Below are 27,460 nucleotides of genomic sequence, written 5' to 3' on the forward strand. Positions count from 1 at the left end.
TAAGAAGCAAACATAAAAAAAAGAAGTGTTCACCGTTATTGTATTTGTCTTTTCTTACAAATACTTTAAGTGATCTAAATCTCCACAGATTTTTTCCCCCCATACACACACACTTCCTTTTAGAAATGAAACTCACTGCCGTAGGAGCTGTTGAGGTCGTGGTCGAAGACCGGGCCGAGATCCGAGGAGGCCGACGGCGGCGGGGTGGGCGTGTTCGGAGAGGTGGGCACCGAGGCGGAAGACGGGGGGTCCTGGTCGTTCTCAGCGATGCTGCGGAAAGTGATCTTATGCTGCAGGTCCCGCTCCAGGGCCACCGGGTGGCCCTTCAGGGTGCCAGAGGTAGACGTTCGCACGGGCCGGAGCCCAGGGGACTTCAGGGAGTACGTGGTCTTCCTGGGCTGGAGACAGAGAATCATAAACTTAAGGGGGGAAAAAACCCAAAACAAAACCACACACTGGCAGGAGGCTTTAAATAATTTATAAAAAGTTACAGCGTTTTTAATCCAGAAAGTTTGAACGGGGTTTCTCTACCGACGTCTGATTCAGCATGGACAAGAGCAGAGACGCACCCATCTGATATTAATATCTGTACCGGTGACAACGGATCCATGAGGGCAGATCTATTCAGTCTAATTCTATGCTTTGTGCTGCGAGCGACGTCATGCCTTATTATTTATTTTACACCATATTTAAAATTCCTGATAACACTTTCTGAACCATTTGGAAATAGATTTTTGTACCAGTTGTTTCAGTTTCTTTATTGTTTATTTTATATCGGCTGTTTTACTCCTTGTTGCACTGACTAAACAAATCAAAGTTATTTTTACATGTTTGACCAAACTTGTGAAGCTTCAGCAAGCTAAGTGTGCTCTAGTTAGCAAATAAATGTGTAACTTACATCTGCGTGCAAAAAAAGAGAAGAAAAAAAAGGCATTTTTAAATGGACTCAGCTCTGTTTTTCTGCATCGGACCGGTCTCGGCTGATACTAAACCTCAGATATCTGTGAAAAAACAGTGGATGGATTTCTAACTTAAAGAAATCTGAATCATCTTAAAGAAACCATCTTCAGTAACTCTTTGAAGAATCTAAATTAATGAGTTACAACATCATGTCATTTCCCTTTGGGAACAATAAAGTATTTCTGAATTCGAATCGTCTAAAATCAGACACACAGTTTAATCTAAAATAATTATTCATGACAGACGTAGGATATCATTCATATTTTAATATTACCAACTTGTTTCCTCTGACTGGATGTAATAAAAACATTTTTGGACTGGCCTAGTCAAAGTCCTGACTTGAATCAGACAAACAATCTGAGGAAGGAGCTAAACATTAGGGTGATGTCCAGGAGGCCTTCCCACCTAAAACAATGTAATGTTATGATTTTTTTGCACTAATAACTGAGAACAACATAAATAATTTTCAACATGTCATTTTTTAACTAAGATACAGGTGAGAACTGTTATTTTTTAAAAACTTAATACTCCTTTAACATTGTTTTATTGTAGGGTGGGCTTCAGAAACCACCGATTAGGAGGAGTTTCCTGTTAACTACTCATAACTCAAATACTCAACTTACAGAACCATAAATATAAATCTCTTAGCAGCAATCACTTCTTAAACTGACTCAGTCAATCTGCCTCTAACAACAGAGGAAATGTCATTTTAAGATTTGACGGGGTTTTTATTTTAAAATGAAAAAAAAAAAAAGCCAGAATTTTAATTAGTGCTCTTCTCTTGTGAAACTAAATCCCAAAGCATGAACATTGAGCGTTACACACCACCAATGTGACCAGAGTTTCTGAATCAGGAGATGTAATCTTCCATGTGAGACGTTATAGAGCAAAAAGCTTCACGTTTTCACAACAGGGTCACTTACAAATCGCGCAGGCTGCCTGGCGTTCCGGGGCTCAATTTCCAGAGACTTTTTGAACAGGTAGTCTGAAAACTCCTTCTCACTCATGTTCTCCATCGGATTCAGGTTCTCAAAGTACTTCTGCGCAACACAGGACGCACAGATTTAGATGTTCAGGTACGAGAAATGTAAAGAAAAAAGAAACAACAACACATTCAAAGACAACGGGAGTCCTCACCCTGATGTCTTGCTCCACCTTCAGGCAGTAGGGCTGGTTCTGGTACTGCTGGATCTCTCCTGTTATTTCGGCCACTTTCCGTCGCTTGCTGAAGTTGATCAGGTCTTTGCCGTGACGTCGCAGGAAGTCGGGGTTGCCTTCCTCCGTCTTCAGGATGTTGGTTAAATAGATGCCTGAGGAAGACGACAAGTTGGTTAGCGGAGAGTAAAGAGGTCAAACTTTTAACATTTCTAAATATCAAAAAAAGTCCAAAATATAGAATAAATTAGGAAATGATAGGGTGATTTTGGTAGTTACTCTGTGCAGGACTTACCAAAGAAAGGTACACAGGGTGGGTTTATTGACTTTAGTTTAGCCAAGTACTTCTTAAAATGATCCTGGCTCAGTTCCACCGCTTCTTCCAAGATTTTCTTTTTCCTTTCTGGTATTGCCTGTAAAGTACAAAAACACAGAAATCGGGGGGGGGGATCACAAGTCATATTAACTTAAAAAGTCACACAAAAAGTTTTTTTTCTTTAAATTGCTCGGTTTTATGTGAATGTTTTCTGGAGGAGAGGCCCAACATGAGACCAAGAAAACAGAAATAAGCAAAATACGACGTGTATCGGTTAAATTTCCAAAATCATTCAGGTGGGAAAATTTTAATCACATATATTCTGCAACTTGATCATAAAATCTCCCCAAATACTTTGTCATATGTGACTGAAATGCGACATAATATTAGGTCTAAGGAATGTGAATACTAAGCTAAGCGTGCTAAATGTTTTCTCTGATCAAAAGCAGATTCGTTTTTGCCTATATTTGCCTCTGAAGCTAAAATGACCAATTAGAGGTCAGGTAATTTTATTTATTTAGCACATTTTCAGCAACAAGGCAATTGAAAGTGCTTTACATGAATTAGAAGGAAATACAAACAAAACAATGAGCCAAAGGAAAGAGCAAAAAGAGAAAAAAACAAAAGTAGGCATAAAATTAAATGTTGGTTCTCAATGTTTGATTTCTATGAAGTAGATGAAGCTAAATGTTGATCTAAAGTTTATAAACTAAATGTTCCTGTTCTGGGTTCCTTAGCAGAAAGAGAACAGGTTCTCTGGAGTGAAGTATGGAAATTAGATGAAGTATTCCTAACACTGCAGCTCACAATTAGGCCTGTCACAATAAATTTTACCAGGCAATAAATCTTCCCAGCAAGCATCGCGATAGATGATGATATTGTTAATTTTCTTTACCATTTTCTAGTAACATATTGATAAAGAAATTATAATGCAAGTTCACCCTTACCTAAACTTCATTTTTGTAAAGAAAACTTTACCCTAGTAGTGGAAGATATTTAAAATTTCCAAAATAAAATGCAACCAGAAACAAACACAAAACGCACAACCAAGCAGAAATCATCAAGCTCATTTTAATTCGCCATGTGATTAATTAACTGCAATGAATATGGTCACCGTCTGGTGCGACAGAAATCTGATCGATGAGACTCGCCTCGAAGGTGTGGTCCAACCTGTAGACCGGGACAGAGTTGATGGCGCTGACCACCTCCAGCACTCCGTTGAAGTTGTTGAGCTCCTGGAAAACCTGCAGGATCTCGATGACCCGCGACAACACGGCGACCCTTTCCTCGTGGTTCATCATCTCTACGATACATCTGCAACACAAATATTTATTCACAAACCCCGAAAACAAACGAATGATGTGGGAATGAGAAGAAAAGAAAAAAAAAAGCCGGGCTCACTTCTCAAACCACAGCGTGAGGTTGGTGGTGTGGCGGATCATGCGGAGCAAGTTTGGAGAGTTCTTCTCTCTGTCCTCTTTGGTCCAGACGCTGCCCACTAGTTCTGACGGCCGGACGGCTCTGCGCATCAAGCGTTCTCGTTACTACACAAAGCCTTCTCTCAACCTTCTTCTTCTCCCTTTGTGTGGTTATCTACCTGTAGAGCTCAGACTCGATCAGAGTGAGCTGGCGGGCGATCTCTATGGGGTGAAGGGTCATGAGTTCAAAGTTCTCGATCTGGCCGGCTTTGCAGATGTGCCACTCGAAGGGAGGAGGCGAGCTCTCAAAGGTGATGTTGTGACTGACGCCGTTCGACTGGATTTGAAGCTTCCGCCTGATCACCTTATTTATGGACTCCACCCACTTTCTCATAGACTTGCCTAAAAAAACAAAACAAAAAAAGACAACTTTTTTTTTTTTTTTTTACAAAACACTACTATAAAAGAAACTAAACAAAAACAACGTTACAGGTTATGTGTTAATCTACGTAAAAATACAAATAAATCTCAAAATATTCTTAAATGTATGTCGATTACGTTGTTGGAACATAAAAAAATGCACATGTAACTATTTCTATTTCCTTACTGTAGGATTTGCAAATTCACACTGAAAACTTGTCCCAAATTCATTTGGTAGATTTGTCTGATAAACAATTTAAACAATTCTGATTCTGAGGGGGAAAAAAAGGTCGTTTATTTTGTTTCTTTGTTAGTGGCCCTAATTCTCTTCCTCATTAATGTGTTTAGCATAAAAAATAATTATATTTTGTTAGAATCAGGAGATTAGTGTAAAAATTGGGACACAGGGGTCATGAACTTCGACTTATGGGGAAACTGGAATGCAGAAGAAAAGCTAGGTGACAATTAGCTGCAACGTAAAATCCTCTCCAACGAAAGCGAGCTTCACCTCAAAACCCCACTTGGTTTTTCACATCACATCACTTTTCCATTGTTTAATTACACAGACTGGACCCCTGAATTTCTGTCACACACAGAAACTGTCCTTGCTGCTGCAAAGTGAGAGCATCAAGACTTTGAGGATCCTCACTCTGTATCATTTTTTGTTGTTTTTTTTTTTTTACTGCAGGTGAAACTAACTCATGCTTTTGCTGAAAATCTAAACTTTTTGTTTGTATATAAATGTTAAATGGGTTATGTTTTTTACGCTGGGCTGACCGACCTCGCAGTTGCAGTTTTTTGGTGATGTATTCCTCCAGCTGAACTCTCAGGTCTGGATTGTTCTCAAAGTCGTAGAAATGATGTTCGACCCACTGGCGAAAAACGTTGAGGACCCTGTGAAGCGTCACATATTCACAACATTAAACCCCTGCAGAGAACGTGTTCACGCTTTTAAAAACGTAACTTATAAATGACTTTTTACTGCTCCAACAGTAAAAAATACAAATTCTAAAAACATGTCAAGTAATCTCCTTATTAAGACCATTAGATAATAATCTTTGTTTTTTTTTAAATAGTGAGCTAAAACAGAAAAAAGAGAAACGTTTTGCCTTTAAATCTAATCTAAAGAAATATTTTCACCTTACTGGATTATCTTACTTTATAACAGGGACACCTACATAACAATGCGTGTGTTATTGGTGTTTTTAATATTTAATTGAGCACTAGCAGAGCATGAACATAATTTTACCATATTCTTGTATTCCAGAGATGACTGCTGATGCATAATATTTACATCTTAGCACTTGTAGCTCTGAACAGCTCATGTAGTCTCATTGTTTTGTGGATTAAATCCTTTACAGCAGCTGCCTTTAATTCGTTCTGTGACACTAAGAAGCTTTCAGGGTTCAAAGCTGCTAAGTAGATTAACCGTTAAACCTTTTAAGCAACTCAACTTTATTAGCAAAGTGACTGTGACTCGCTGAGAATATCTGGGTTCTTAATTTGAAAGAGTAAGGAAGCTAAAGAACAGCATAAGACAAAGACAGTTTCCTTTGCTGCCCTGTGAAAAGCCAGAAAACGTCTGTGTGTGTTAGAATAAAAACGTCCACATTACTTCAACTGAGGTGACGCAGAAAAAAAGAGAAACTAAACTAAATACAGTACCCAAAATTTGGGATTTAAATCTGTGACAACTGACTCATAAAATTTTCCAGCTGAATGAACATTTTCGCCTCACGTTACATTTTTATGAAGCAAATTAAACATAACGGCGTCCTAAACTGAGCAAATCTTCCAAGGCAAGTTTATTCAGGGAGCCGTTCAAATTACGCGTGAACATTTATTTTTTTCCAAATTGATTTTTATCACTTGAATAAATGGCATTTAGCACTTTCCACATTGCCGGAGAAACACTGAACCAAATGAGAACGACCTGTACTTGGACGACGGCTCTACCTGAGTTGGACCGGCTGCACATACTCCCTTCGGAACCGCTGGAGTTCGGCCGTCGTTGGCGGATCGCCGTTCCAGATAGCCACTTCGTCGTCGCCATTCCCTGACTCGGGGATATTAATCCTGAGAAAATATTGTGATATTTAAGACAGGAAGCAGTGAAACTGAAACATCTGGACTGTAGAGCTTTCTTTTCTCAGATATGCGTGTTATAACCACAAGCCTCAATGTAGATCGACAAAAAACAGGAATATGTATGGAGCGGTGGTTGCATTTTATTGGATTGATTACAACTAGGGCTGAAACGATTAATAGGATTAACTGTGTTGAATCGATTATTGAAATAATCGTTGACTGAAGCACAGACTCAAAAAAGGTAATTTGGTGAAAGAACAACAAACCTAGAGCTGTAACTATTAAGCTATTCATTGAATGATCTGTTTTTGCATTTTAGGCAACAACATGTTTATTTTTTTATTTGTAGAAAAAGGATTGAATTATTTATTTGAATTATTTACTGCATTTCTAATATTGTACAAAGAAAACTTAAGTGGTTAAATGAAAAACCTTCAGAATGTGTCAGTCGTCTTATCCAATAAATCAATTAATCACCAGAATAATCAACAGAATAATCAATTACTAAAATTATAGTTAGTTGGAGCTCTAATCACAACCCAATAAAATTCATTAAAGATTGTAATGTCACAACATTTTCAAGAGGTATGAATACTTTAGGAATGTACTTCAGTAAAACTAAATATGGGAAAATGGTGGTGTAAAGAGACTGCAGCAGTCAAAAGTGTGTGTGTGTGTGTGTGTTTACTGTATTTTTGCCATAGTAAACTGTACCTGTCTATAAGAAGGGTGAGCAGCTCCTGTGGTTTGCAGAATGATCGGTAGGTGGTGAGAAATGTGCGCACAAAGTTGGGATCTAAAACAAATCCAGTAGAAATATTATAATATTATATAACATAAATATAATAGAAACGACACAATAGATTTTGTTTGTTTGGTGAATGGCCTGCAGCAGCTTACCAGCATACATGTGGTAGGTGAGCCTCTCGATGAGCTTGACCACGGTGCCGGCCTTGATGATGGGGATGCCGGTCTTGCTCTGCACTCTGTCCTCGAACACAATGTTCTCCTCTGAGTCCTGCACGGCGAACTGGTAGACCTCTGGCGAGGGCAGCCTGAGCGGACGCTGCTGCTCCTCCGTCTGCAGTATGGAGTCCAACATGCGGTCTAGCGTGGAGCGGTACTGAAGCGCCATCAGCGCCGCCATCCAGTTCGCCTTCTCCTCCGCTGTCCGTGCGCAGAAAACCGCAGAGTTTTCGTCTTTGAAAATGAGTTCGAAAGCGTGCTGCAGCTCCTGGGAGTCCTCGCGGTCCACGATGCGGATCTTTCGCAGCACAAACTTCTCTTTGAGGCGGTACTCCGCGCCACTGCCGGACCCCGGCAGCCGCGAGCTCTGATTGGCCTTGCAGCTGATCATGAGGCCGTCAAACAGGAAGTTGTGTCTCTCGTGCTTGGCGCCGGCTCGTATGAGCGTCCCCTCGGTGATGAACTCGTTGCAGCACTGGCCGATGTCTTTCCCCTCCCAGCCGTCGATGCTTTTCTGGATCTCGATCATTCGCTTGATGGCTAGCTGCTTGCCACGTACCTGCCGGCTGTAGCGGCGGTAAATGGCCTCGCTGGGGGAAAAGAGAAAATCACAAATATACCAACAAATCAAAAGGGACAATCTGGTAGCGTGACGTTTTGGTGTAAATATGTGCAATAAATGAACTCAGCCAATGTGAGGCAAGTATTTCTATCCTGTGGGCGGTAACGTACACAGGTTTACGACGAGGCTGGTGCTTGACGTAGATGCGCTCCACGCTGGACTGCAGGTTAAGCAAGGCAGTAATCGCCTGTTTCAGACATTCTCTGTCATCTTGTTCTTTGCTACGTTCCTGAAGTTGCTGTAAAAGAGACAGAAAGAGAAACGTATTTCTATAACTCTTGATGTCAATCAAAATATATGTTTGGTATGAGAAACAATGCTGCAGAAGAACAATGGTTCTTTCAACTCTAATAATCTCTAACACAATAAATAAGTTTACCTTTCAGTGCAAGAGCAGAGAATGTGATGCGTTTGATGCCAACAGGAAAAGCGTTTCAGTCTTACCTCTCACTAAGAGGCTCCGACTTTAAAAACACAACGTACCAGGGTCCGTCCTCACACAACAGTAAGACGGTGAGAGTCTTAAGCTACAACCAAAGTATCAGTGGGAAAAGCCAACTTTGAGGTGCAGAGACTTATTCTCTTAATCCTTTCAACAAAATGAGATTTGAATTCATCCAATTCATTCATTTAAAGGTTGTAAAACACAGAAGACACAAAATTTTAAAGTGCTTTTGGCCTTGTTTCTAGTGTCTATAGTACCTTAGTACAATTGAAATGAGACAAAATTAGCTTACAATCACAGTAAAAATTAGGAGGTTATTATAAGTCGATAATTCCTTAATATTGATGAAACCGTATTGATTCAAAAAACTAGTACTTTTTCATCAATGTTAAGGAATTATTGACTTAAACTAAGCTCACATCATACAAAGTTTCTTGTATGTTGGTTTGGTCATACTAGACCAAAAACACTTAGCAAGATTTTGAGTTTTTGCAGTGTATTTTTGTGGCTCTACCTTACAGAGAAAACTCATGACTGACCAAAACAAAAGTGGACAAATAAAGTTTTTTTTCCCACCCAAATTATCTGGGTTATTAATCAACACCTTAATTATGAAAGGAAAATCAGAAACCGCTTGCAAAGAAAGGATTTCACTTTAGTGTTACATTTTACAGCGCAATTAATATTATTAGATCCATTATGTTTAAATAAAAAGAGAAGAGTCATCTTTGAATAATATTTAATTAATAGTTAAGATGACAAAAATATAATTTTTATATTGTATTTTAATTTTAATAGATTTTATTAAGGATCAGAGTTGCAGATTTTTGTCTGTTTTTAACAAACAAACTTGAATACCAAGTATTAAAATCACATTTTCTCCTTTTTTATTACTGTTAAAAGTCAACCACTATATACTAGAATAAGTCTATGAACTCAGCATGCAAATATCAAATCATTTTTAAAAAAGGAAACAATAAAGTGTTGACGGGAATAATGAGTGCATACCTGCAGTAGCTCAAAGTAGTGCAGACAGTGGTACACTGGAACCTTCATCAGCTGGGGAAGGACATACTGAACGCACTCCTTAAAGCCTCCCGGATTAGACTGCAGACGGAAATGAAAATAGTTAGAAATGTTGGAAATAAACCAGGATTGTAATGTTTTGAACTTCTGCACAAAATAACGCCTTAATTATCAACCACAATAAAATCAAAACGGTGCCCAAAAGTAATTTTTATTGCACAATGTCACTTTCGTTTTCTAAATGAATTCAGTCTGGTGTGTTTCCACATGACTGCAGGGAGTCGAGGACAGAAGTGAAAGCTAAGCAACTTTTCTTTCTTTTTTTTAAACTTGTGGATAAAATGAAAACATACAAAACACACACAGGCCATATAAATGTTCCAGTCCACAACTGTGAGACTCCCAGAGAGCAGGACGAGCGAGCCGGCACGATAACTGTCAGGGTGGGGCCAAAGTATCCACTTTAATCTTTGATCCCCTGATAAATGACTCAGAATCAATATCCCTGTACTTAGACTCCACAGCGGCAGCTACAGCGTCTGGCTGGGGAGGAAGAGTCCGGCTCATGGAAAACAAAAGCTTCAGCTGCCCGATGCGCGTTGACGGACCGCGGGAAAACAGCGAGCAGAGAAGGAACAAAACCGCACATTTTTACTACACAGCCTGTAGGGAAATACTGACAACGGCCTACATGTTAACAAGAATACCGTTTATTACGGTCAAATATGAAATAGTATCACGTCTTCCTGGTTGAGCAGAAAAGGGCCGAGCTTTTCACATGTTGATCTTACAAGTATTTCTTTTTAAGTGCTACAAATGATCAAGCGTTTTCTGAAGTAATGCTATGTGATTGCATTTAATAAAACTACTTATTTACAAAAGGAATTCATTTGTTTGCATTTTTTTTAAATATATATGTTTCTAATATTGTAATTAAGAAGCTTAAGTGGTTAAATGAAAACAAATCTGCAGATTTGTGCCATGTTTAAAAATCTGATTAATCATCAGAATAATCAATAGAATAATAGATAATTAAATTAATTATTAGTTGCAGCCCAAACTTCTGTCTTTATTTGGTTTTCTTTTAGATTACCTTGCAGACATTTTCAAACCCAAAAACATTTTCACATTTCAACTCCATGCAACCACAAACTTGAGTCTCTTTAACTGAGATTTTATGCAACATAGAAACACAGAATTACACAGCGGAAAAGAAATAATAACCAGCTCAAACTTTAAGTCTCATTGTTAAGGAGGAACTGGTACGGAAATCTGGGCTGATATAGGTATCGCATATTAATATTGCTCTACGGACATTACATACATTTCAACAACATGAAAAACAACCACAGCACTGACTGCTTCAGCTAAACTCCCCAAAACCCTGCACTGCATCACTCCATCACTGCACCACATGACCAAACAAAACCCGCATGGCCGCCTCCTCCCCTGTCCTGAAACACACAAACAGCAAGAAGATGGAAATAAAACATCTGTCCTGTAAGTAGTTACTTAGACAGATAAAATGATCAAAATATCCGTTTTTTATCATCTTCTTTTTGAAACTCCTCCGTAAAGGCTGGGTTTGTGGACAGAACAACAAATAGGTGAATTTTGTCCGCGGATGATTACAGATCCTCCAGAGTTACTGATGGCCGTCTCAACTCCTCAGTTTAACTGCATGAAGCATTCGCTTTACTAACACACAATAGTTCTGCACTGATTTGCATTCCTCGCATCACACTGAAGGTCGTCAAACTGAAGAAAGAAAATGTGGAAAAAGATCAAGAGGCCTTTGCTTGAAAAGAACAAAGAACAAAGCTGTTTTAATCCTCCTTTCTCTTTGTGTTAATTGTCGTCACACCTGAGCATGAAGGCTGGAATCATCAAAACATAAAAACACATTTTCAACTCTACAGCGCATTAACGTTAAGTCAAGCACAAAGGACACAACTTTTCAAATGTTGATGTTAGAGATCATTTTCAGCTGCAGATGCATCCTTTGCTACCGCTGAGCAAGCATGCTATTTAGGAAATAAAATTAATATTTTCTTATTTAAAAAGGATTTAAATTAGTTTTCAGCCTCTGTGACTCGTGACGTCAGAAGTTTTCAGCCTCTGTGACTCCTGACATCAGAAGTTTTCAGCCTCTGTGACATCAGGAGTCACAGAAGTTTTCAACATCTGTGACATCAGGAGTCAGAAGTTTTCAGCCTCTGTGACTCCTGACGTCAGAAGTTTTCAGCCTCTGTGACTCGTGACGTCGGAAGTTTTCAACATCTGTGACATCAGGAGTCAGAAGTTTTCAGCCTCTGTGACTCGTGACGTCAGAAGTTTTCAGCCTCTGTGACTCATGACGTCAGAAGTTTTCAGCCTCTGTGACATCAGGAGTCACAGACGTTTTCAGCCACTGTGACTCGTGACGTCAGAAGTTTTCAGCCTCTGTGACATCAGGAGTCACAGAAATTTTCAGCCTCTGTGACTCGTGACGTCAGAGGTTTTCAGCCTCTGTGACTCGTGACGTCAGAAGTTTTCAGCCTCTGTGACATCAGGAGTAACAGAAGTTTTCAGCCTCTGTGACTCGTGACATCAGAAGTTTTCAGCCTCTGTGACATCAGGAGTCACAGAAGTTTTCAGCCACTGTGACTCGTGACGTCAGAAGTTTTCAGCCTCTATGACATCAGGAGTCACAGAAGTTTTCAGCCTCTGTGACTCGTGACGTCAGAAGTTTTCAGCCTTTGTGACTCGTGACGTCAGAAGTTTTCAGCCTCTGTGACTCGTGACGTCAGAGGTTTTCAGCCTCTGTGACTCGTGACGTCAGAGGTTTTCAGCCTCTGTGACTCATGACGTCAGAAGTTTTCAGCCTCTGTGACTCGTGACGTCAGACGTTTTCAGCCTCTGTGACTCGTGACGTCAGAGGTTTTCAGCCTCTGTGACATCAGGAATCACAGAAGTTTTCAGCCTCTGTGACATCAGGAGTCACAGAAGTTTTCAGCCTTTGTGACTCGTGACGTCAGAAGTTTTCAGCCTCTGTGACATCAGGAGTCACAGAAGTTTTCAGCCTCTGTGACTCGTGACGTCAGAAGTTTTCAGCCTCTGTGACATCATAAATCACAGAAGTTTTCAGCCTTTGTGACTCATGACGTCAGAAGTTTTCAGCCTCTGTGACTCGTGACGTAAGAAGTTTTCAGCCTCTGTGACTCGTGACGTCAGAAGTTTTCAGCCTCTGAGACTCGTGACGTCAGAAGTTTTCAGCCTCTGTGACTCGTGACGTCAGAAGTTTTCAGCCACTGTGACATCAGGAGTCACAGAAGTTTTCAGCCTTTGTGACTCATGACGTCAGACGTTTTCAGCCTCTGTGACTCGTGACGTCAGAGGTTTTCAGCCTCTGAGACTCGTGACGTCAGAAGTTTTCAGCCTCTGTGACTCATGACGTCAGAAGTTTTCAGCCTCTGTGACATCAGGAGTCACAGAAGTTTTCAGCCTCTGTGACATCAGGAGTCACAGAAGTTTTCAGCCTCTGTGACATCAGGAGTCACAGAAGTTTTCAGCCTTTGTGACTCATGACGTCAGAAGTTTTCAGCCTTTGTGACTCATGACGTCAGAAGTTTTCAGCCTCTGTGACTCGTGACGTCAGAGGTTTTCAGCCTCTGAGACTCGTGACGTCAGAAGTTTTCAGCCTCTGTGACTCATGACGTCAGAAGTTTTCAGCCTCTGTGACTCATGACGTCAGAAGTTTTCAGCCTCTGTGACTCATGACGTCAGACGTTTTCAGCCTCTGTGACTCGTGACGTCAGAGGTTTTCAGCCTCTGTGACATCAGGAATCACAGAAGTTTTCAGCCTCTGTGACTCGTGACGTCAGAAGTTTTCAGCCTCTGTGACTCGTGACGTCAGAAGTTTTCAGCCTCTGTGACATCAGGAGTCACAGAAGTTTTCAGCCTTTGTGACTCGTGACGTCAGAAGTTTTCAGCCTCTGTGACATCAGGAGTCACAGAAGTTTTCAGCCTTTGTGACTCGTGACGTCAGAAGTTTTCAGCCACTGTGACATCAGCAGTCACAGAAGTTTTCAGCCTCTGTGACTCGTGACGTCATAAGTTTTCAGCCTCTGTGACTCGTGACGTCAGAAGTTTTCAGCCTCTATGACTCGTGACGTCAGAAGTTTTCAGCCTCTGTGACATCAGGAGTCACAGAAGTTTTCAGCCTTTGTGACTCGTGACGTCAGAAGTTTTCAGCCTCTGTGACATCAGGAGTCACAGAAGTTTTCAGCCTCTGTGACTCGTGACGTCAGAAGTTTTCAGCCTCTGTGACATCAGGAGTCACAGAAGTTTTCAGCCTTTGTGAATCGTGACGTCAGAAGTTTTCAGCTTCTGTGACATCAGGAGTCACAGAAGTTTTCAGCCTCTGTGACTCGTGACGTCAGAAGTTTTCAGCCTCTGTGACTCGTGACGTCAGAAGTTTTCAGCCTCTGTGACATCAGGAGTCACAGAAGTTTTCAGCCTTTGTGACTCGTGACGTCAGAAGTTTTCAGCCTCTGTGACATCAGGAGTCACAGAAGTTTTCAGCCTTTGTGAATCGTGACGTCAGAAGTTTTCAGCTTCTGTGACATCAGGAGTCACAGAAGTTTTCAGCCTCTGTGACTCGTGACGTCAGAAGTTTTCAGCCTCTGTGACATCATGAATCACAGAAGTTTTCAGCCTTTGTGACTCGTGACGTCAGAAGTTTTCAGCCTCTGTGACTCGTGACGTCAGAAGTTTTCAGCCTCTGTGACTCGTGACGTCAGAGGTTTTCAGCCTCTGTGACTCGTGACGTCAGAAGTTTTCAGCCTCTGTGACATCAGCAGTCATAGAAGTTTTCAGCCTCTGACTCCTGAAATCGTGTTCTGCAGTCTGAACAGGCAAACGACCTAAAAGTGTCCCACATGTGCAGTAGAGGGCGCAGTATCGTCAGCCGTCTCAGTTTTCTCCCAACCGCCATAAAAAGAAGAAGTGCTCAGTGTTCAGACTGTCATGAAAAGATCAGATACAGGTCGAATTACGTAAAAAAAAAAAAAAGAAATCAGAATCGGGTCACTTCAGGCTGCAGTGTGAACGCAGCTTGATATGTATTCATTAACATCAGAGTGATATCAGTCTGTTCCTATCATTAGTTCATGTTTTACATGGGAGAAATGATGAGATGTGGTTAGCCGCCAAGACTACGTCTTTTCGTATTTGGCACCACAAACAACGTTTGACTCAATTTCAGCTGACAGATTGAGATTGAAAATAATGAAAAATTTACACAAAAATCAAAAATTGGTTTCTGTCACAAAAAAGGGCGATTACTGTTAATATAAATGAACGCTAACAATCGGATTGAGTTTCTGATTTAGTGCTATAAATCAGAAGACAAAACTAAAACTTTTTATAAATTAAATGCTAACAATAAACAGTCGCAAATATTAGGAGCTGAAATACTTAATGGCTTTAATTGTGATTAATCAATTATTAATGTGACTGTCAACTAATTTAGTAACTGATTAATCATTAACTGGAGTATACAGACTCAAAAAAGTTATTTGATAAAAGTACAACATCCTCAGAACAGTACTCAAGGCAAAATGTACAAAAATATATACATTTTGCATTTGAGGTAAGAAAAACTGTCTGTAAATACGTTCTGCCCAAAACTCATCAAGTGGCAGTTTTAGCTTCACCTGGTTCAAATTCAGTAAAAGAAATAATCTCACACTAAAACACATTTTCAACTCTACAGCGCATTAACGTTAAGTCAAGCACAAAGGATACAACTTTTCAAATGTTGATGTTAGAGATCATTTTCAGCTGCAGATGCATCCTTTGCTACCGCTGATCAAGCATGCTATTTAGGAAATAAAATTAATATTTTCTTATTTAAAAAGGACCTCTGTGACTCATGACGTCAGACGTCTTCAGCCTCTGTGACGTCAGGAGTCACAGAAGTTTTCAGCCTCTGTGACATCAGCAGTCACAGAAGTTTTCAGCCTCTGTGACATCAGCAGTCACAGAAGTTTTCAGCCTCTGTGACATCAGCAGTCACAGAAGTTTTCAGCCTCTGTGACTCGTGACGTCAGAAGTTTTCAGCCTCTGTGACTCGTGACGTCAGAAGTTTTCAGCCTCTGTGACTCGTGACGTCAGAAGTTTTCAGCCTCTGTGACTCGTGACGTCAGAAGTTTTCAGCCTCTGTGACATCAGGAGTCACAGAAGTTTTCAGCCTCTGTGACTCGTGACGTCAGAAGTTTTCAGCCTCTGTGACTAATGACGTCAGAAGTTTTCAGCCTCTGTGACTCGTGACGTCAGAAGTTTTCAGCCTCTGTGACATCAGGAGTCACAGAAGTTTTCAGCCTCTGTGACTCGTGACGTCAGAAGTTTTCAGCCTCTGTGACATCAGGAGTCACAGAAGTTTTCAGCCTTTGTGACTCGTGACATCAGAAGTTTTCAGCCACTGTGACGTCAGGAGTCACAGACGTTTACAGCCTCTGTGACTCATGACGTCAGAAGTTTTCAGCCTCTGTGACTCGTGACGTCAGAAGTTTTCAGCCTCTGTGACTCGTGACGTCAGAAGTTTTCAGCCACTGTGACGTCAGGAGTCACAGAAGTTTTCAGCCTTTGTGACTCGTGACGTCAGAAGTTTTCAGCCTCTGTGACATCAGGAGTCACAGAAGTTTTCAGCCTTTGTGACTCGTGACGTCAGAAGTTTTCAGCCACTGTGACGTCAGGAGTCACAGAAGTTTACAGCCTCTGTGACTCATGACGTCAGAAGTTTTCAGCCTCTGTGACTCGTGACGTCAGAAGTTTTCAGCCTCTGTGACTCGTGACGTCAGAAGTTTTCAGCCACTGTGACGTCAGGAGTCACAGAAGTTTACAGCCTCTGTGACTCGTGACGTCAGAAGTTTTCAGCCACTGTGACATCAGCAGTCACAGACGTTTTCAGCCTTTGTGACTCGTGACGTCAGAAGTTTTCAGCCACTGTGACATCAGCAGTCACAGACGTTTTCAGCCTTTGTGACTCGTGACGTCAGAAGTTTTCAGCCTCTGTCACTCCTGAAATCGTGTTCTACAGTCTGAACAGGCAAACGACCTAAAAGTGTCCTACATGCGCAGTAGAGGGCGCAGTAGCGTCAGCCGTCTCAGTTTTCTCCCAACCGCCATAAAAAGAAGAAGTGCTCAGTGTTCAGACTGTCATGAAAAGATCAGATACAGGTCGAATTACGTAAAAAAAAAAAAAAAATCAGAATTGGGTCACTTCAGGCTGCAGTGTGAACCGCTCATCAAGCATGATATTTAGGAAATAAAATTAATATTTTCTCATTTAAAAAGGATTTGAATTAATTCCTTATTTGTATATTTCAGTGTATTTCTGATTGCATAAAAAAATTCTTAAATAAAAAAATATATTTTTTAAGATAGTAATCAGAATTATAACTAAAATAACCTTTAGTTGAACATGAAAGTTTAAGTAATAGAACATATTCTTTGTTCTACTTATTGTCATGAAACAACCACAATCTTCAGAATGTTTTATTTGTGGTTTTATGATGGAACAACGTAAAGCAGGGCCTAATTGTGAAATGGGAGGAAAAGGATACATGTTTTAAAAAATCTCTACAAATAAAAGAAATCTTGAAGACAGTCAACCCCTCTCTACTCTGATGGCTCTAAATAAAATCGATTGCCATGCACTTGCCTTGAAAAGCCATCAAAGTCGTAACTTTAGAAGAAAAAATAATGCATGCATTTCAAAATGTTACAAAATTTGAAAAGTGTGGGTATTTTTTGCCTAATTTTTAAAGCTTTAGGTGTTTATTTCCACGTCGTAATTATGTACTATTCTTTGTTGGCCTTTCAGAGAACATCCCAATAAAACACTTTGTGTGTTTGTATACCAATGTGTGACAAAATGCTTTCGCCTGTGTGACAGTTTTTCTTTAATTAGCATCAATACAACAACGTAAAATTAAAAGCATATTTTTAACTCCCCGTGCTCACCGCCTCTAATGTGAAGCCTGCGTGAAAATAAACACTGGGTGTGAATATTCGGGGCATGGCGGCTGCAGTGTTGACCTAACTGGGGTCTGACTGGTGGTAAACACAGCGAGGCCTCAATCTGAGCCACAACACCGTTGAAGTACACACAGTCTGCTGTTCTCCTTTTTACTTCAATAGGCGCTTAGCGGCATGAAAAGATACAGCGAGAGTTCCATTTATATACAAATATACACAATAAATGAGAAGTAGGCATTTCGGTTTAAAGGCTTGAAATGAGCAGAAAATTGGCCTGTTTTGTAAATATTGCTACAGTAAGTGGGGTTAAAACCCTGCGATGCTTCACTTAGCCACAATAGTTTCTAGCCTGAGAAAACAACAGCAAATATTTCATCTTCAAAGGCTGCCAAACTGCACCCCACCGGGCCCATTTCAATGCTATTCTCGCGAGGAATGTCCAAATAAAACAAAAACGGCAGCAGAGAATCAAGTGTGCACACACAGGACGCTGAATATGTCATGACATGCCTTCAAACCATATTTTAGCAGAGCTCAGATCAAAACAGAAGCAGGAACGAATGCCGAGTGTGAACGCTACCGGCGTGTTTTTGGGAAGCAGCAGTTATAGATGGGAAATAAGCAACTTTAAGATGCAAGTTCAAACAGCAAAATGAGTTTTTATGAAATGACCGATAAGTATTCAGCAGGTAATGTTGTCCCCTTCAAATTAAAAACATGACACTGCAGCTTTAATGACGGGGAATTATAGTAAAGATGCATTCATAAAAAACTTTTTTCAGTTTTTTATGAATGCAGATAGAAAAATTTTAATGTTCTGTGAGTGGATGAGAGCCGGTTCAAAACCTCACCCCAAAGTGTTGGCGAACTGTTTGCCTCTGCATCATTTCATGGAAGTGCTCATTGAATTTCTTGCCAAGAATGTCCTGAGACAGGGTCTCGTACGGGTCAAACGCCTGCTCCTGCAAACACACAGAACGAGCCAGAGCATTACTAATCAAAACACAGCCATTCACGCAGAAATGGCCCGCTGGTGTAAAACTGAACAACTCATGCTGTCATTATATTTAGTCATTTGCGCTGAGCATCTAGCTATTTCTAATGCATAAATAGTGAGAAAGCAAACATTACATTTCATTATTGGCCTTCATTTTGGTAATTGCTGACCGAAATGTTGGCTTTTAACAAACAAATCTTAGACGTAATTTGTAAGCCAATATAAAATATGTATATTTTCACAGGTACATAGCTTTTATTTGCTCTATTAAAACTCAAAGCTGGAAGAGTTTCCAGAAAATATCTCTATTTTGCTTGAACAAAAACATAAAAAACAAGCTAAAAAAAATGTTATGAAACAGAATTTTATGCTTCTTGGTGGGAGTAGGTGATACAAGTTTGGGATTTTATCACAATTGTTTGTGATGACAAAAATTTGTGATAAACCTATTACTAATCCCCAAATTAGTAATAGGTTTAAAAGCCTATAACTAATTATTTTTTGGTAACTGTCTGGCTGTATGGCGCGCATTCATAGCTCCACAAACACAAATATTGTTTTTGAAAAACCAATACCATATACTTAAATACTTCGAATTAATATGACTAAACTGCACACGGTAACTGCATTTAATCATATTTTAAATTTTACAGATATTTATAGATGCTCTAATGATACAAGCTGGAGAAAAGAGTAAAAAAACAAAAACATTTCTGGTCATATTGTCATTTTTTTTTTTTTAAATTATCATCAGTAACCGACAACAATAACCGATTCCTGATAAACGATGCATGTTACCTCTGCTAGGTCTTCAAAGCAGCTGCCCACCAGCGGATGAGGACTGCCGTCAGCAGTCATCTCCACCGCGTCCTCGATCAGACCCAGAAGCTTCACGGTCAGCTCGTGGATGTCCAAGATGTTGCTGAAGATCACCTCGACATCCTGCAACATCAACAACGGAAACTGGTGAGCTGTGTCAAGATTTGTTGAATGCTTGGCAATTGATCATGATATTGCAGTGATAATTCAATGTATATTGGGCACTTATAGTAAACATACACCTCTGTCCAGTCTTTCCTGTTAGTATTTTTGTTAAATTTGAGGTTATTAAGTTCATCCTCTCCCCTTCTACAAAATGTGATCACCACTTGCTTGAACATCAATTGACAACAAAAGAAATAATTGATATTTAAATAAAAATGAGCTCAGACATCTTTCCAAGTGAGGTTGTTGGTGATAATATGACATTATCAATGCATGACTGTTACAGGCCGTCTGCTGAAAAGCCATTTCTAAATTAAGTCCAAGGCTGTCCATTTCTACTGGAGTTCAACAGGGTCAGAGTGCATCTGAATGCTTAATCAGCCATTAGCTTTCCCCCCCTTCTTTAAATTACTACCATTATAAATATGGGCCGTTAAAAATGTGACCTTTAACCCTCAGGTAATCTTTACATTAGAGTGACAAGTAGCTTTGGTGTGATAATTCAAATGTCAAATATTTACAATATATTATTTCTTTTTAGAGCATCAATAAGCTAAAAACGGTCGTGCTAGCATAAAACGTGAAGCTAATGTTTATTATTAAAGTGAGATTCTAACGGTTTCCCCCACAGGACTGCTCTGTATTAACATCATCTCTCTTCCGATTGTCTCGTCCCTGCAGGACAATGCATCTAACAGTATGATGCTGCCATTATCAGGTTTCAGAGCGACACGGGCCACTAACAGCACTTTGGAAACGGGTGGAAAAAAAGTTCACTTCTGGTCTCCATCTGAGCAGAGCACCTTCATCACGTTTACTGTTCTCCCTGAACAACTATTAGCAAATCGCAAAATTCACTAGAGCTGAAATGATTAATCGTGATCAATCGATTATTGAACTAATTTAGTAATTAATTCATTAATAATTGGAGTAAATACAGAAAGATAAGTAAATTAGGTCAAAACATATATATATACACATTTGCATTTTAAGATAAAAATCACTTTTGTCTGTCAATATGTTTTACCCAAAACTCCTCAAGTGGCAATTTCTTTACATTCGCCAGGTTGAAATTCACTCAAGAAATGCTATGTTTTTGCAATTTAGGCAATAAAATTTTTATTTTCTTACTTAAAAAAGGAAGTGGATTATTTGTTTATTTACATCTTTTAATGCATTTCTAATATTGCATAGAAACGACCTAAGTAGCTCAATAAAAAATCAAGAATGTGCCTATTTTTTTTGGTCAGATTAATCACCAGATTAATCCGATTAATCTGGTTTTTCCATTACTTTCAAAAGTGGATTTCTTCTCGTCTCTCTCCTGTAGAGTCTGATAATAAACAACAGCCTGGCGCATATTCCAAAGAGAATAATCACTGCAGAAGAAGGGGACTCTAAAATTGGACCAAGTGTTTACAGACTGCTGAAGTCTTAAAAAGCAGCTCTGCCACGCCATTATTTAACCGAAGCGCTTTCTCGACGTCTCCGAGTAACGCTCAGGATGATGCCGCATTTCAACAGACATAACTGAGGTTATTCTGGCGAGGGATGCAGATGTTGTTCCTGTCTCAACTTAATTACACGTTCAGTGTTCCTCTGGGCCTCACATAGGTTTACGCTCCTCACCCAAATGATACCACAAATTACCCAACCCAAAATATGCAAAGCCACAGCAATCCACGAAACTCAACTTTCCACTAAGTTCTTCTAAACCTGTACACACTGCACTCAATTTTTTTCTTCTTCAACTGTACTTATCCTTATATGTTTGGAGGAATTTAGCGCTTGAGCCCCATATTAGCCTCAGGAGAAAGAGAGAGAGACGACTTGAAGCAGTAAAACAAGAGTTTGTTGTAATCATTGTGTAAACGGAGTGACTCGTGATTGGAAAGGCAGTCCTTAGAAAACACAAATTTGACAATAATTAGAATCCGTGCTATCAAGTTCTTAGCTGAGAACAGAAAAATCCCAATTTTGTAATGGTGAAGGGATGTTTTTTCCACAAAATAAAGCCTGTAAGGAAAGCATTTTTGGAAGTTTCAAGTGACTTTTTGATACTAATTCCCAGTTAACAGATTAGAAAGTTGAAGTTTTAGTCTTTAAATGATCTTAGAGTGGATTTGGCTTAAATTGTTTGATATTTGGATGCGTGTCTGAGTAAGCTTGCTCTGCAGTAAGCTGCTCACAGGTACTTGCCTGAAATGAAGAGGAGTAACAATTTCAAATTTTTGTAGCTTTTGGAAAGAGTTGGTGGGTCTTTTCTAGAAATATTAACAGATTTTCCTCTTTATGTTTTAGATCTTATTTTTTCTGTACCATTTAATCCGCCCCTTTACATGCATAATAGTAGAATTAGAAGTGAAAAGTGTAAAAACAGTCACCATGGGAATGAATGTAATTAATTTTGGACCTTAAATGATGTGTTTTAATTGTTTCTCTCCAGGGTTGAAAATTCGCACAACTGATTATGTACATTTCAATAATAATAACTGGCTGAAAAAATGTAAATTTATTGTGCATTTTCTCCAATAAACAAGATCAAAACTCTACATGTAGACTAAACTAATTACATCATAAAATATTTGTTCTTGGGCAACCACCTGTTTTTTGTGGCCAAAAATGAACATTTAGCATAACGCTAGCTAGATTTTTGACATCTCCTAGTAAAACTAGTGGTTATTTTTCTATTTCAGTCGTCTCTTTGAACGTAAAAAGGAGTTCTCTTTTTAACCATACTGGTGGAGAGAGTTTTATTTCTATTTATTTTCTATTTAAATGACTTGTAATTTCACACTTGTGTTACAAATGTTATATTCATGTTTGCTAAAATTTTACATTTTAGATGGGAGTAGCTTGTCAACATAAAAGCAATCTTCTGTGGGGGATCAGTAATGCATCTGATTCTGTCCAAGTTTTAACCCGTCTGAGCCAAACTGGCAACCCACGATCCTCAGGAGTCACGGAGGGAACCACAGAGGATCAGGCCTGCTGGAACACCAATGTCTAAAGAAGAGCCAGTTTTCCAATAGAAAAATGTTTTATGGTCATATATCAACATATATTTGGTTACATGGTCATAATGAGAGGAAATATGATTAGAGAACTGTCAAACATGGTGGTGGTTGCATCATGCCGAGGCGCAGTTTTACCATCAGTGGTATTCGTGCATTGCACAAAATGGATGGAACCATTATTATTATTATTATTATTATTATTGTGCTCCAATAGTATAGATCTAAACTGGGTTATGAATGAATGAAGCATGAACTACCAGTTTGACCATTTAGAGTGGAGAAATATCCAGCTTGAACTATACCTGAAACTTCATTATACCTAGAAAAAGTATGTTGTCATGGGAAGTGTAGTTTGATAAAAGATATTTAATCAAATATTAGTAGGGATGCATTTCTGTATATGAGAGTGTGTGTACAATTTTGAGAATGAGTGGTGTAGAAAAAAAAAACCCAAATAAATTCAAATTTGTGGATCCAATATGAACCGGACTGTCGCCGTTTGTTGTAGCTGTTTCAAAAGTAAGTAAGCCCTTCAAAGGATGTGAGAAATGCCTTTAAAAAGCAGCATTACAATGTTTCCTTCATCAGCTTAATGTCCTCCTCACCTCATCTGTGAAGACTTTGGGGTGGGACAGGAAATGGTTCCGGAACACTTTAATAATCAGATCGAGCTCCCGCAGATACTGCCGCTCCTCTGCAATTTCAAGCTTCACCAGTTCATCATACGAAAGCTCCGAGAGCGACAAAGGCTCCTCGGTGAACTGCGACATCACGCCGATGTCCTCCTCCTGGTCGAACATGTCCATCAACACCTGAACGCAGAGACACGAAACGGAACCAATCAGCGAGAGGCGAGTGAATGCAGTCGCTCCTTCCTCAACGATATCCCCACCTTGTCTGCACACATGGAGACCTTGATGTCCTGTTGGGTGATTTCATAGTGCCGAATGTTGCCGACGTAGTTGCCGGCCAGTTTGAGTATATCTGCTGATATGTATTCAAGTACTGCCACGATGTACAGGGACACATGGTAGTCCACCTTGTAGCCAAGAACCTCCTGATTGGAGAAAAAACAAAACACATCAGACGAAGCAAAGCACGTGAGCCAAAGCAGCCAAAGGTTTGTTCGAGATCATGTTAAGCGTCTGTCTGAACATGCAGGGTGACGGCTTACTCCGAGGCAATGTCATTAGACAAGTTGCCCAAACTACCACCTAAAGTAGATAAACATTTCTAGTCCACTGAGGAAGTGGAAAGGGACAGAAAAGGGAGAGAGAGAGGTCAGCTCTGTGAGTCTTTACCTTAAGCAATGGGTGTATTTTGTCCACAGGGAGAAGCAAGGGGCTTCTTCTCTTACGTTTCTCAATAGCTGCCTGGGCGTCGTTAATTGCCCACTTATCTATAGGGTGGGGAAAGGTTTTCTGCACACGTTCCTGTCGAGAGGGGAGGCAAGGAGATGTTTCATAGTAAGAGGACGGACACAAGCCTTTTATGTATTAAAAGTTTCCGTCTTTAAAACAGAAATTACCAGGAGAGAGGAAGCAAAGGTCATACCTCTACATCCTGCACTGTGCGAGGCTGGGCCACACACAGCATGTTGAGCAGCTGCAGGATCAGCTCTTCAATGTGCTGCAGGGCATCCTCCTTTGCTTTCAGGGTTGGGTGGACCTGCTCCTGTACCTGAAAGTGTGAGACAAGAAGGAGAGAGAGACGGTGAGTGGCAGATTTAGCAATCCAGACTGAAATGCTCAACATTAGCTTTCAGGGTGAGACAGGCTGTAAAGAAGTATAAAACTTTGAACAGATTGAAGTTGGGAATCATTAAAAAGATTCCCAATGCATCATATTCACATTAGACCAACAAAGTATTTAGATATTTAGTCTTATATTAAATATTAATAGAGAAAATAATTCAACTGGCTAGAGGAATGGACTGCTTTTTAGCTTTATTGGCCAGTTGGGAACTCCTTATTTCGACTGACAACCCTCTTTGATACGGATCCCGTTACGAAGTGAAGAAAACTCAAGGTTACCTCTTCTAAGACGATCCTAAAAAATTAGTTCAAAAGAATCAAGACATTTGGGAATAGCTAAAGAGTTAATAATTTTCTGCTACATGTTAAGACAAGTCTGTGGTTTATTTATGCTGCAAAAGCGCAAGAGAGACGGCAAAACTTTTAGCGCCTAACAGGAAGGTTTATTAAATCTGCAAAGTTATTCTAGAGTCCTGCACAGCATTTCTGCAAGAGGTCTGCCGCCACGTACAGCTGTGGGAACATCCTGACAAACACAATAAACTAACAAAAAAGGTACTTTGTTACAACAGTTATATTTAGGAGTCCAAATGTACTGCTACACAAAAGGTAACAACATTCATACATATTTTGAAACAAGTTTTATTTGTTGCTTTATTTTGAGCCATATAAAAGACTAAAATGCATATTATACCTCTAAAGAGAGGAACAGAGAAATATGTAGCTACACTGAAATATATACAGTAAATGTACATACATCAAGTCATCCAATTCATCTTTTACATAACTGTGTATTTAGACAAACAAGAGTGCATTTACCTTGAAGAGGAGTGAGAAGATAATAAACTTATTTACTCCCACTCCTCATTCATATAGAAATTGTGTGGTTGTCACTGTAATTTCAGATTTAGTAATTTGTCATGTACGTATGTTTTTCATGATGCATTTTCTTGTTAATACCGCTGACGTCTCTCATATTGTCATAACCAATTCAATATTGTACTTATATATTTTATGTAATTTATTAATGATATATTTTTAATTATGAATACAATTATATTTAGTAATTCTATTAAGGTTTTGGTGCAAGTCCATTTTTAATGAGTTCATGAAACTAACAATAGATTTATCACACAGCAACCAATTGCTGCAAAATTAGCTCTTTATTGATAATTGATGCAATAATTATTCATTCTTGTCTATTTTTTTGCCAAGTGCACTGTTGTGAAAAAGCTTTATATGAACACAGGGAACTGAATAATTTCTTCAGGTTTACTCAGACTCGGCTACATCCCAAAATGTATAATTCCCAAAAAGATAAACTGGTTATTTGAATATTTACAAAAATTTCCATTTCTACTTATATTTTTGACACATTTCTTAATGTACAGCAATGAAGCTGAAATAAAATATTTGTAGAACTAAAAACCATAGCAAGCAAAAAAAAAAGGCCAGAAAGAATCAACGCAATTTAATCTGAATGCATGGAAAGACGAGGAGAATTTCTCATTTAGAGACTGTTTCTGCCACAACAGAAGTAGTATTGTTTGTACTGTGTATACTTCCATAATGAACATGAAACAAAAGCTTTGGTTATAGCATTTAAACTACTCCACGTGGAACTACCAGGTAAAGGGGGTGTGGTTATGGATGCATCCAGGCGTGAAGGTGTGGCTTCCTCAGGTCTGAAATTGCAAAGAAATGAACATCCCACAAATGCCTTCCAGCCTCCCAAAAGTTGTCGTCATCTGGGCTGTGCCCTCGTGCAGGAATGCAGTCGGTTGAGATGCTAGTATAGCACCCAAAGGAGACTTCAAGGAGAAAAAAATACCATGGGAAAAAAAAACAGAGAAGAGGGTTTGATATTTACTCTCACCTTGCAACAGGAAGATTAACAACCATTGACTACGCAAATGATACACAGCTCTACATTATGATGTCACCAGGTTACTCTGAACCTATCCAATCATTGAACAGATGCTTAGAATAAATCAACCTGTGCATGTCCCATAACTTTTCTCGAGCTGAACAAAAGAAACCCCCAAAAAACGGATTATCTGTAGACCTAAAGAGGAACGCACAGCTTCAGTTATTACAACTAAAAACCAGCAATCAGGTCCAACACTTACGTGTAGTGATGGACTGATCTGAACCTTCAGAGCCACATAAAGAGAGTAACAAAGTCAGCCTTCTATTTCCAGGGTTAGCGGACTAAAATCCCAGAAAGATCCAGAGAAAGTCATTCATGCGTTTATCTTTAATCGTATTGATTACTGCAACAGCGTCTTCACAGGTCAGCCTAAAAAAGTGAATGAAACAGCTGCAGCTGATACAGCTGCAGTGGGAGCCTTGTAACGTTGGAGCTACAAGGCTCCAACGTTCTGTTCAGCAGAACAGAACGTTCTGTTCTGCTGCTGATACAGAACAGAACGTTCTGTAGCAGCAGCGTTCTGATACAGAACGCTGCTGCTCATGTTCTGACTAAAACCAGGAAGACAGAGCACATTACACCATTTCTAAAGTCCCTACACTGGCTCCCTGTAGCTCAGAGGATAGACTACTGCTGTTGGTTTAAAAATCACTGAACGCAGGGTTTCCACCTGTGTATTATAAGCCTGACAGGCCACCAGGCTTTACTTGTGCCCCCACCAGACTTGGCATTGCTTATTTATTTAAGTCTTTTTCAAATGTTTGCATTTTTTAAGACTTTATAGTTGATGTTCTGATATTAATCTTCCAATAACCCAATTATCAAGTAATATTTTGTCAACTTTAAACATTTTTAACTCAAAAACACTACGGACTGCTGGATGTATGACTGACCTAGTGCCCAACCACCGGTTAGCAAGTTTAGCAAGTTTTCTGGGGGAAACTTTACAAATTAATTTGTAATGTAATTTGTCATTTGTAAAATGATGTAATTTAATCATCCAAATTACATTTGGATGGCACTCACCAAAATGTAATGTATGTTACTGGTTTCTCAATAATAACTGTATGATGTTTTTATATTTGTGTTTTTTTGACGTAAAGCATTTTGAACTGCCTTGTTCCTGAATGGTGCTACGCAATTAAACTTGACTTACAAAAACCTGTCGCTTTAGATTTGTAACTAAAGCGACAGTGCTCTGTTGAACTGACATACAGTTCAACAGAGCATCATAAAGACAAAACACCGACATTGAAACGAAGGATTAATCAAATGTTCAGAGGTCACCACTGACTGGGCTTTGAGCATTCTTGCCCTCTGAGTTAACGGCGAAGCAGCGA

General features: G+C 39.5%; 1 protein-coding gene across 2 annotated transcripts in view; it reads right to left on the minus strand.

Annotated features, from left to right (window-relative positions):
- Nucleotides 1-27,460, minus strand: part of sos2 (son of sevenless homolog 2 (Drosophila)) — a 52,511-nt gene that overhangs the window by 3,746 nt on the left and 21,305 nt on the right. For both annotated transcript variants that reach the window (XM_028001142.1, XM_028001143.1), the window contains exons 2-20: nucleotides 23,991-24,116; nucleotides 23,738-23,869; nucleotides 23,329-23,493; nucleotides 23,042-23,248; nucleotides 19,234-19,377; nucleotides 18,290-18,400; nucleotides 9,399-9,497; nucleotides 8,056-8,183; nucleotides 7,258-7,913; nucleotides 7,072-7,153; nucleotides 6,226-6,345; nucleotides 5,051-5,163; nucleotides 4,029-4,251; nucleotides 3,833-3,952; nucleotides 3,583-3,745; nucleotides 2,411-2,528; nucleotides 2,098-2,270; nucleotides 1,884-2,000; nucleotides 137-398 (exon numbers count right to left, since the gene is read on the minus strand). In XM_028001142.1, coding sequence (XP_027856943.1) covers nucleotides 137-398; nucleotides 1,884-2,000; nucleotides 2,098-2,270; nucleotides 2,411-2,528; nucleotides 3,583-3,745; nucleotides 3,833-3,952; nucleotides 4,029-4,251; nucleotides 5,051-5,163; nucleotides 6,226-6,345; nucleotides 7,072-7,153; nucleotides 7,258-7,913; nucleotides 8,056-8,183; nucleotides 9,399-9,497; nucleotides 18,290-18,400; nucleotides 19,234-19,377; nucleotides 23,042-23,248; nucleotides 23,329-23,493; nucleotides 23,738-23,869; nucleotides 23,991-24,116 — 3,259 coding nt within the window. The remainder of the gene's footprint in view (nucleotides 1-136; nucleotides 399-1,883; nucleotides 2,001-2,097; nucleotides 2,271-2,410; nucleotides 2,529-3,582; nucleotides 3,746-3,832; nucleotides 3,953-4,028; nucleotides 4,252-5,050; nucleotides 5,164-6,225; nucleotides 6,346-7,071; nucleotides 7,154-7,257; nucleotides 7,914-8,055; nucleotides 8,184-9,398; nucleotides 9,498-18,289; nucleotides 18,401-19,233; nucleotides 19,378-23,041; nucleotides 23,249-23,328; nucleotides 23,494-23,737; nucleotides 23,870-23,990; nucleotides 24,117-27,460) is intronic.

Source organism: Xiphophorus couchianus, chromosome 19, assembly GCF_001444195.1.
Source record: "Xiphophorus couchianus chromosome 19, X_couchianus-1.0, whole genome shotgun sequence".
Taxonomy (NCBI): Eukaryota; Metazoa; Chordata; class Actinopteri; order Cyprinodontiformes; family Poeciliidae; genus Xiphophorus; species Xiphophorus couchianus.